The sequence below is a fragment of the Sinocyclocheilus grahami genome, unplaced genomic scaffold, assembly GCF_001515645.1.
Source record: "Sinocyclocheilus grahami isolate Dianchi unplaced genomic scaffold, SAMN03320097.WGS_v1.1 scaffold1088.1, whole genome shotgun sequence".
Classification (NCBI taxonomy): Eukaryota; Metazoa; Chordata; class Actinopteri; order Cypriniformes; family Cyprinidae; genus Sinocyclocheilus; species Sinocyclocheilus grahami.
Window position 1 is genome coordinate 659,572 of NW_015506267.1, and position 11,373 is coordinate 670,944.

The following is an 11,373-nucleotide window of genomic DNA, read 5'->3' on the forward strand; positions in this document are numbered from 1 at the left end:
AGAAAAAGTCAGGTTTTTGTATTCTTCCCTACCAGGGAATTGCTTAAAATTCTTCTTTATAAAAGAAAAATAGATATTTATATATCTTTGTACATGTATATACACAAAGTAAAGAAGGATGGACTAACAGAAATGAGTCCCAAACTAGACAACGATGCCCTGGTCTGCTTTTCCATTAGTTCCTTCTCCGTCCAACATTTCCCAGAATTCTCTCTTGACCTGCTTCTATACATCTAAAGAGAAACACTGCTCTTCCTTAAACATCTTTCTGTTAACAGTTACTGTTATTAAGAGCAGAAACTCTATTCTATTCTGGGATGGAGTGCATGTTTTCACTGATGTCCTTTCTTTCGATCCGCTCAGTCTGAGTCTGAGTCACTGGTGTCAGAGGAGGAGGAAGAGGATGACGAGGAAGAGGAGTCTGAGCTGGAACTGCTGGCACTGAGACGAGACGCTGCGGCATGAGGCTCCACCGCAGTGGGCTTCTCCACTGAGAGAGAGAGGTGTTAAATCAGTTAATCTCGATTAACCCGATTCTGAACGAGCACTGATCATCTATGAACATCTCTGTCTCTACCTTTGGTTTTCTGTGGTTTCTTGGCACAGTTGAGCTGGCCGCTGACGTCCTGCAATCGTCTCTCCAGCTCTCTCTTCTTCTCCAGAGTCAGTTCCTCACGGGATTTCCCTGCAGTGCCTTTGACTGTCACTGGAAAACAGGAGCAGCACATGGAGTCAAATTTCCCATTCAACTACTAAAGTCTCTACAGCATCTCATAAACTGCATGTAATTGCAGCAATATTGTTTCTGTTTTTACTGTATTTTTGATCAAATAAATTCAGCCTTGATGAGACTTCTTTCAAAAACATTAAAAAAATTTTAAAAAACAATAGTGTATTTTTCATTTTATTATTTCTCCTTGCACCAATATTAGTATAGTTAATCAGGAGATGCCTCTTTCTGACATCTACATCAGTGGAGGAATGAAAGAACAGCGTTGTGTTCGTTCATAGCAGACTGCTGTCTACCTGTAAAGTGTGCTGAATAAAACCAGGAAAGGTGGGGCTGCACAATGCATGATGGGTTAGCGTCTAGTATCAGATTTCCATCAGCTGCTCAAGAACAAACCTTCCTTTTTCCAGGGAAGCTCATATCGTTTTAGCAAATCAATGGCATAAATAAAAAAGGGTTATAATTAGGGCTGTCAAGCTATACAGGTTTTATATTATTATGTTTATTAATAACATGATGTGCCAAATAATAAATCTAATTAATCACAGTGATTCCGATGCATTGATTTATTTGTGGCGGCCCGCCACACTTAGCTGTTTTATATATAGCCAGCCTATATACAAGAGTGGAAGTCCGTGGAAAACACTGAATCACAAATACATTTGGGCTGAGAAACCATCCACCCCCCTAAAAAGATCATATAAAGTCATTATTGTTTTTAAATGAGAAAAGCATTCAATAGACATAAGAAAATTAAGAAAAATTTTTAATTGATTCAGAATTGCATAATGTTAATAAATGGATATTCATGTTTAAAAAAAGAATACTGAAATATGAAATTATTTAAAAAAACAAAAAATTATATAAAGCTCTCAAAATGAAACAAAAACCACGAGCAGGTCACAGCAAGTCATTCTTGAGAGAGTCAGTGATTCATTCAACCAACAGATTCATTCAAACTTCTGATTAATTCAGAAACTAATTGTAACATTTTAATAGGTTATTTCTTCCATAATTAAATCACACAAAATAATAATAAATATAAATAATTTATTAATTAAATAAATCATTTGTGTGTAAATAAATTAATACATGTATTTATTAATCAAGTTAAATTGACAGCCCTAGTTTGAATCCATCTGAATCGAAATGCGCTTACCGCTAGCTTTCCGTGGTTTCTTGCGTAAACACATCATGACGTAGTGCTCCAGCTCACGCAGTGTGGAGGGTTTGAGCGTCTCGAAGTCGATCTCGATCTCCTCGGGGTTGGTGTCACGCAGCGAGGGCTCTCGTGATTGGATGATGTGAACGACGCGGCCCAGTTTCTCACCCGGCAGTCTGTTGATGTCCAGGCTGAGCTGCCGCTTCTCATCGTAGCTCATCGGGCTGGTCTCCTCTTCCTCCTCAGAGTCATAGTGTGGCGTAAGACCACCCTGGCTCATGTGTTGAGGGTTAAAGGAGGCGGCTTGAGATTTCTTTGAGGATCTAGGGAAAGAAATAAGACAAGTTTATGTTTTGTTGGCTCAAGAACAAACCTTCCTTTTTCCAGGGAAGCTCATATCGTTTTAGCAAATCAATGGCATAAATAAAAAAGGGTTATAATTAGGGCTGTCAAGCTATACAGGTTTTATATTATTATGTTTATTAATAACATGATGTGCCAAATAATAAATCTAATTAATCACAGTGATTCCGATGCATTGATTTATTTGTGGCGGCCCGCCACACTTAGCTGTTTTATATATAGCCAGCCTATATACAAGAGTGGAAGTCAGTGGAAAACACTGAATCACAAATACATTTGGGCTGAGAAACCATCCACCCCCCTAAAAAGATCATATAAAGTCATTATTGTTTTTAAATGAGAAAAGCATTCAATAGACATAAGAAAATTAAGAAAAAATTTTAATTGATTCAGAATTGCATAATGTTAATAAATGGATATTCATGTTTAAAAAAAGAATACTGAAATATGAAATTATTTTAAAAAACAAAAAATTATATAAGCTCTCGCGATTGGATGATGTGAACGACGCGGCCCAGTTTCTCGCCCGGCAGCCTGTTGATGTCCAGACTGAGCTGCCGCTTCTCATCATAACTCATGGGGCTGGTCTCCTCTTCCTCTTCAGAGTCATAGTGTGGCGTAAGACCGCCTTGGCTCATTTGGTGAGAGTTAAAAGAGGGGGCTTGAGATTTCTTTGAGGATCTAAGGAAAAGAAAAGAGGACAAGTTCATGTTTTTGTTGATGTTCAGGTTCAAATGAGTTGTAAATAATCAGTATTTGAGACGTACTTGCTCTTGCTGCTCTTCTTATTGGAGCCCTTCTTGCCTTGAGTGGATGTCGCCGCTTTGCTGCTGCTCCTGCTCTTTGGTGTCTTGGAGAGTTTTGGCCTTTTGGACGGCTGGATGAGTACATCGTCCTCTATCATACTCCTGGCCCGCTTGTGTTTTTCCGGCTTCTTCTTTTTCTTCTTGTCTTTCTTTTCTTTCTTCTTCTTGGGCTTGATGATGGGTGTAGAGGACAGCGCGGCCAGCTGCTCGTGCACCGCCCTCAACTGCAGACAAGCGAGTGAGTGAGTGTTAAACCCACGACCACTGCAGCTCTCAGTAAATGTACAACTACGCCAAATCTGTCAGTCCCGGTTTAGCGGACTTTGTTGGAAAAGTTCAGTCGCTACCTGTGTACACACCTGTTCCTGAAGCTGGGCCAGGCGATGCGCTCTCTCCTCTTCACTGTCGGAGCTCGGGCTGCTCTCGCTCTCACTCTCGCTGCTCACGCCACTCTCTGATGACGAGGAGGAAGAGGAAGAGGAAGAGGAGGAGTGACCGCCCAGGCCGCCGCTTAGGGACGCAGGTGGGAGGGACTCCAGGGGTTCGTCTGGCATCTTGGCGAAGCGGAACTCAAAGACATCCTGAAATAGAAGACATTTTTAAAATCCAATTTTGGACAAGCTTTGTGCAAGTGCAAGTAGGGCTGCACGATTAATCGTATTTCAGTCACGATCATCATTTCTGGTTCTCTCGATTAACTAAGCATAATCATCAAGTTATTTATTCTGAAAAAATTATTTTTATCTTTTTTGACATTTCTGTTATCTTGCATTGGTAACAAGCTTCCACAAACTTTAATTTTTTTACTTAAAAGCTTGGGGTGGCCAGATGTCAAGAGTTTAAATTCCCTTAAAGGGTAAAGTGTTTTACTTAATCTTCCCAATCTGGAAACCATGCACATGCTCTCTTCTCTGCCTTGCAAAAAAAAAAAGTGCTGACGGTCTGAAAACACTGACAAACACATAAGTTGGAGTTCAGCAATCACCAATGCGATATTCTGCTCAAATGAAATCATGATAAAGCCTGTCTGTGTCCATACCTGCAATTTTCGGGCCATGGCCACCACATCGTGATCTGGGGGATTGTACTTGTAACAGTTTGAGAACATTAGCCTGATGTCAGCAGCAAACTGCAATGCATCCCTGTACTCCCGATGATCCATTTTCCTCTGCAAGATCATGAAAAAATCATGTAGATCTGATCGTGCACATGGTGGCGTTTTATATCGTAATATATCTCTTTACACGCACCTTTATTGTGCTTAGATCCATAGGACACTTGATAATATCATGATAGTCGTGCAGTCCCAGTGAGGAAGCGTCCACCGGCTTGTAGAAGGGCCAGGCGTAGGCCGCATGCTTCTTCGACAGCAGCTCTTTGAGAATCGTGCTGCAGTACCGTAGCTGCTGGCTAAGCTTCCCGCGCCGCACCGGCTGATGTTGGTTCTGGGAGTCAGGCAAGTCTTTTCGTGGTGGTTTGATGGGCCTGCCACTGCCACCTCGTCTTGCCGGCACTTTGTTTCCAACCAGGCCTCCGCCAAGGCTCATGCCCAGGCCAAGGGACAGGCTCTGATTGGGGTCAACACCCAAAGTTGAGAGCGTGAGCGGGGAGTCACCGCCACCCATGCCGAGACCCATGCCACCTACACCCATAGCGAGTGGCATAACTGTGGTGGTGGGGGTGGTTGTGTCTGCCTTGCGCTTGACACCCTTTTTCTATTGAAAGAATGGTGAAAATACTGCACTTAAGCAAACAAACTTGTTGGTATTCCAACTAGGTATTGTTGCATATCAAAACTGATTTGCATAAATAGATGTGATTAGGAAAGAGGTGGTCTTACCTTTGCAGTCGGTTGGGTAGGGGGCAGGCCCATCAGCGCAGGGGTGCTGTGTAAAGTGGGAGTCTTGGTTATAAGCATCTGCAGTGGGGTGGAGAGGACCGAGTCTGGAGTGTCTGGAGTGGGAGGGGAGTAAGCCGACAGCGACATGGAAGATATAGCAGGGACCTGATGAGCTGTCGTGAATCCACCTACAAGAGAGAGAGAGTGGGGAAAAAAAAGAAAGAAATGCATAAGCATGAAGGCAGAAAAAAAACTCATATATATATATAAAATCACAAAAAAAAATTTGATTTCCAGACCTGAAAAAGTCAGAAATTCAGTTGTGGACATTTCTTAAGTAATAGATATTTTATTTCAAATTAAAATAAATGTATAAAAACTGTACCCCAAAAATGTCCACGTCCACAATTTTTTTGGATTTTGTTAACTTCTGCGACTTTTCCAGGTGTAGAAATAACTATTTTAATTACAGTTTTTTTTATTTAATTAAAATAATTTTATGCTAAATTGTTACATAGTTATATTTAGATTTATAAAAAATATATATCCAGGTAGCTATCAAGACCATGACCATAAAAATCCAACCGCTCTCTTCATCAATTTATTCAGGTTCATCGGTTTTTCAACCCATTCTTACTTGATCTGTGGCCTTTTTTAGGTTTGCCCCTCGGGACAGGTGCAGGAATCTCTTCTTCCTCTTGGGGCATCTGTGCAACCTTCTGCAGGAAAGCCTTCTCCAGAGACTGAGCCATCAGGACGATGTCATCTGTTGGCTGTAATAAACAGACGACTTTTAGATCACATGACGATGCGAGTAATTGCTCCATAATAGCCTGGGTAGAAGACCTGAGCTTGATGGAACAACAAAATAAATCCAAGCTCTGAAAAAACAACGCTTATAAAACTTTTCACCTGAACACAAATGAACTGACTGACCTTGTTGTAGATGTAGCAGTTGGTAAACATGGTGTTGAAATCCTGCAAGCACTCGCTGGCACTGCTGTAATAATTGTTTTCCATTCTTTTCTTGATAGTCCCCATATCCATGGGCTGCTTAATGATTTTGTAATAATCCTGCATGAGATAACAAATAGAAGTCATTATTAAGTCAGAAAAACACACGCTTGAGTTTAGACCCATTACTTGTGGTATAACATGCCATTTTGTTATACAATTAAACACAGAGCCTAATAACAAGTCCCTCAAACAGTCCATTCTGGAACAAGATCCAGCTTACAGGCAGGTTGAGCTTGGAAGCGTCCACCGGCTCATGGAAAGGCCAGGCGAAGTGATGCCTCCACAACGTCTTCTGTAAAGCCTTCTGGAGGAACTGCAGTTGGTTGGTCATGCGGCCCAGTCGAGTGGGGTCCTGCACAGGGGGTTGAGGGGGTCCGAACTGAGGCACCTGGGGCAGAGCAGGTCCTTCAAACCCTTCGTACAGCAGCGACGGCTTGCGGATGCGCTTGCCGGGAGTGGAGATGGTCTGCTCCATCATGGTGACCCCCTGCATGCCGTCGCCCCCGCCCAAAGAGCTGTGGAGACAGGAAGGTGAGGGTGTGTCATGAAGAGAAAATACAGGTCATAAACAAATAATATAACTAATAATAGACTATATGAGATGAAATATGAAAAGTCAACATAATCACATTTGACTCATGACTCAAGCTCTATGACTAATCGCGTGTTTTGCTTATGTGAACCAAGCATGAAGACACAACTGGCCCTTCAGCAGTTTATGCGTCCAGGCATGGGTGAGATACGCTAGGACACATTCCAAACCGATACCCACTATCCTACTGGAAACTGAGGGCGGGGCCTTAAACAGACCTAATAACCCAGATCAGCTCATGTTTGTGTTTATCTGAGGAATTAGCCAATGAGTAAACAGGCCTCAAAATAAATATTCTGAATCACAAATCAATGATTCCTACCCAGTGGACTAACTTCACTAATGATTCACCCCTAATGTTTTATTAAAGGGTTAGTAAATATAACAAAGGCTTATTTTCTTCAGTTTCAATAGAACAAGGAGCATTACCCCACAGTGGAATTTCACTGCTGCATTCTCATTTAAATTGATTTTATGCATATAAAATACCTCAGAAATGACGAAATTAATCATAGCTTAGTTTACAATATCATGGTTTTAAAAACGAGTATGAATGTAGGACATTTTTACGGATTTTATACACGGTTACAAATTGCTTGCGTAAAACTGCACTACCCCAAGTCATTTTAGGTTACAAACAAAAGACTTCATATTTTATAAGCTGATAATATGAAGAATCTAATTTCCTCCCCAAGACTTACCTTCTGAAGCCTAATTGCTGAACGCTTTAAAGAGAATTAATTGGAAGCATCACATTAATTACAAGTGCATCCTCTTGGGAATCATTCTCAGTGTTCATTAGGATAGCACAATGATGCAACATTTGTATGGTTATTTTAATAATAAGACTTTAATCAGAAAGAGCTTTATTGCCAAGTGTTTCCACACACACACACACAAGGACTTGTCTTGGTGTCAGGAGCTTCTAGTGCAGAGCTAGACTACAAAACACTTGAGGCGGGTGTTCACTGGTTCTGCAGAAGGTTGATCTCATGCCTTCCAGACAGTTTCTGTACGTGAAGGTTTGCATACCTGCCCCAGTATGGACTGAGAGTCAATTATCAAACTGAAAAATACACAAGGCACACAGGCTGCTCCTAGAGAAATAAACGTTGTGACCCGTGTAAATCCATCACACATTATCTCAAGATACATTTTTAAGCTTAAAATCTTGATAAAGCATATTAAGCATGTTTTTTATTATGCTACTATGCAAATGCTAAATGATACAAAAATCACAAAGAGTTCACATTTAAAACTTTTATTTTCAGTTAAGTAAAATTTTAGTATACAAACAATGTTTGGGGGAAAAACGAACAAAAACAAAAAAAACTAGAACAAATAATAGGTCGAATTATTCTGCACGCTGGTTGGGAGGGGGCAGACGGCAGGCTTCACGCGGCTCTTTTAACTACTCGCGTTGCTAAGCAACCAAACGCGAAACAACCCCACAAATTATTCAGTGTTGTGCCATTAAGATTTCACAAATCAATGGCTCTCGCCACTAAAAGAGGCCGCAGCTCACAGTGTAAAATGTTGACAAAAGTCCACGTGGTGCGAGACGGAAGCGCAACACAAGACGCGTTTCAGAATGACTCAAACTTGTCAACATACGAGCCACAAAATCACATTAATATATCAACCACTTATAAAACACCTGATGCTGACACCTGATGTGTTTCCGTAAGCCAAGTCGCCGCCTTATGACCTATATCTATACATATAATTATGCCAACAGTCTGTATTATAAATCTACTGATCAAATTCACAACCACAGGCTCGCTTTAACACTCGCGGAAGACCTGACCGTTGCATAACAGTGAGTTTAAAATTCACAACACTTTCGAGTCTTAATAAACACCCAAAGCAAATCTGCATACATTTCTAATAGAGTGTCGGCCGCTGATAGCATTAGCCAATCATGCTAACTTACCGTTCGCACCCTACACGCAATCAGTTACACAATTCAAACAAGTCTCGGATATGAAAAATAGGTTGTGTGTTGCTCAAACGCGACAGTCTGAACACCGAGAGAATAGCAGTAAATAAACAACTCCGGCAGCGAAAGCGCGCATGCGCACTAAACGCGGGCAGTTGCTCGTTAAAAATCAGACTTTGGAAACTTGAAGACTAGTCGTGTACTGACGCTGTACAAATGTAAGTCTCCAGCATCACTGCCATTAAAGAGCGAACGTCAACGCAGTCTTAATACTCCAGCGTTTCGCTTGATGTTATCCCAGGGCTCAAGTGATTAAAATAAAATAATTCCGAAAGATGCCGAATTAAGACTATATTCCAACAACATATTCGTTCACAGAACAAGTGCAGAGTCATTTAACAGTTACTCCAATCGGTACCTGTCAAAGGGCGGGCTAATGGCCGTCTCCATCGGGATGGATCCGGATTCTGTTTATAAACCGGTTTCGTTCGAATATCCGAGTTTCGCGGCCTTGTTTTTCTGACTTCCTCTATCCTCCAGCTCGGAGCTACAATGAAATGGCGACGTCGAGGCTCCGCCCGACTTTTTATAAACCCATCGACGGCGCCATTGGCTGATGCAACGCCAGAAGTACACGCCTACGCGAATTCCACTGGCCACTCTATCTGTCAGTCAAACAGGCCACGCCCACACATCACGATTTGTGGATTTAAACCAGATTACTTCGCAAAAACAAAACAAAAAAAATCACTCGTCTAAGCAACGCCGCCGCTTTAGTTATAACAACAACCCTCAGCAAAACATTTTCACGAATAATTAAAAAACACTCAAAGATGCGGTAACATTTCCAGAAACGCTGCGTTTCTCAAGAGTTTTGCGTTACGTCAATAGACGTCGCTGATTGGCTGGCCAAAACTAAGGCGCGATCATCCGGGTCAGGTTGGAAGCACGCCATTGGCTCGCCCGAGTAGTCACGTGTAACAGACAACTGCGGCACACACACGCGCTGTTCACCTCGCCTTCGCTCCTCTGCCTGAAAATAACAAAAATATCAAATAAAATATCTTAAAGGCAACCTTGTGATGTTGCTACACCCCCAAAACAAACCGGAAAAAGCAAACCGAGGCCTAAAGCAGCCCAAAACAAAGTTATATCATTAAAAACTCGACTTTTAAGCCAATGTGAGATAACACACAGCAAAGTCAGACCCATATTCAAACAAACAAAAAGGCGATGCCCTTCTCTGTCGATCCACGAGGAGTGTCCTCCATAACATGACGCAGCAACTTTGGCGCTTCACACAGTGGCTAAAACACCATTACAAGGACACACTATGTACAAAACACACCAAAGTTTATCAGAAATTACTTGAATTACATTGTGAATTTAGACGAAATCCTAATTTAAGCAGGAATCATCCAAAACGCGTGTTCTTTTCACGACACGTTGCATACGAGAGCATCCCCTAGCGATTAAAGACCCGGTCTTCTAAAAAAACCATAAAATGTAAACTTGTAGTTAGTCAGGAACGTAGATAGCTCCAGAACAAAGAAGACATGGCTGTCGTTGCTGCGCAGTGATTGGACGGAGCCGGTCACGTGTCTCGCAAACCATCGCAAAAATTAAACCTGATTCTTTTTTTTTTTTGCACCTAGATTATCTTCTTGGATCGTATAATCCGATTCCGTTCGACTCCTTTCCAACTGCTCTGAATACTTGAATCCAGTTTAGTAAAACGCGTGGCAAAAAAAAAAGTGTATTAGGAGCAGGAGAAATCCTTGTAATCAATAGCTTTCATCGCGCTTTGAATGTGATCCTCTCTGCGCATGTGCAGTTCGACTCCCTTCCGCCGACACACGTGAGCTAAAACTGGAAACTTGTTATGCGGCTATTTATTTTTACTGATTACAAATACAGCTACATTGGAATTGGTAATAAGTTTGACTACACAGATGCATCACTGAGAGATCAGCAAAGGCTAACAGCAAACATTAATAATTATTTTTTTAATGTCATATTTGATACATTTATGGCTCATATAGTATAATAGTGTCTATATGGAGCTCATACTTGAGCAAGAAAAAAAACACCTAAATTCAGAGGCCCAAACTGAGCAAAAATATGCAATGTAGTGCAGATGTCATTAATACAGCCAAAAAGTAAGATGAAATTCTTATAGTTTGTAATGTAAGTCAATTAAATCCTTACATAAGACTACTTACATAAGATGCATATAAATGTCAGTAAGTGTTAGTGAGATGATATTTAAATGCTTAGTTTTATGATAAAAGCTCTGTAGTTTTTATTGTGGGGAGCAAAACATAATGCAATGTTGACAGAGAAGTGAACAGATAAATGTACCTCATGATGTGTCATATTTTATACTCACATTTAACATGATTTTTCTAAGAAATAATGCATTGATAATTTAAGGTGCTTTAGTCCAGTACATGTTCATCTGGAAATATTTATATAAATGATATTTCTACATTTACTTTATAAAGATAATTTAAGATTTCACAGAAAAGGGACACATTATGTACTGAAAGGCCTTTTACTTACTAAAAAATATAAACTATCAATCAGAGGGCAGAAGCCTTGTAGGTTTTGTACAACAGGTTTTTCAGCAAAGCTTTGATCATGGTACATGCTACATATAGAGTTAAATGTAAATATATCTTTAAAAATGATATAATCAATGTATCCTTTCTATTAAATTATGGTTTAAGCAGCAGAGTTACATTATTGTCAGGCAAAATATTCTATATTATAAAAAATATATATTCTCCAAATAACATGTTCACCCTAGAATCAGTTTCAGTCCATCCTTTTCCAAGGCATGTCTGAGACTACAGCAATGACTGCTAGAAGCCTTACAGACTTTTCTGTGAAAACATAGTTAATTGTGGAGCTATTAACAGTGA

At 40.6% G+C, this 11,373-nt stretch overlaps 1 protein-coding gene across 2 annotated transcripts; it reads right to left on the reverse strand.

Moving 5' to 3' along the window:
• Positions 1 to 6: 6 nt before the first annotated feature.
• LOC107566639 (bromodomain-containing protein 2-like) lies at positions 7 to 9,845 on the reverse strand. 2 transcript variants are annotated; one of them, XM_016252143.1, is made up of 12 exons: positions 8,868 to 9,845; positions 6,139 to 6,433; positions 5,838 to 5,975; positions 5,539 to 5,674; positions 4,902 to 5,089; positions 4,312 to 4,776; positions 4,101 to 4,229; positions 3,421 to 3,642; positions 3,023 to 3,285; positions 1,890 to 2,215; positions 578 to 706; positions 7 to 490 (listed from the first exon to the last, which is right to left on the reverse strand). In XM_016252143.1, exons 1-12 carry the CDS (start codon positions 8,897 to 8,899, stop codon positions 360 to 362), a joined length of 2,454 nt encoding a protein of 817 aa, XP_016107629.1. In that variant the 5' UTR covers positions 8,900 to 9,845; the 3' UTR covers positions 7 to 359. The 2 variants fall into 2 exon arrangements, with proteins under 2 accessions (XP_016107629.1, XP_016107627.1); XM_016252141.1 differs by having other exon boundaries at positions 3,409 to 3,642.
• Positions 9,846 to 11,373: the final 1,528 nt, after the last annotated feature.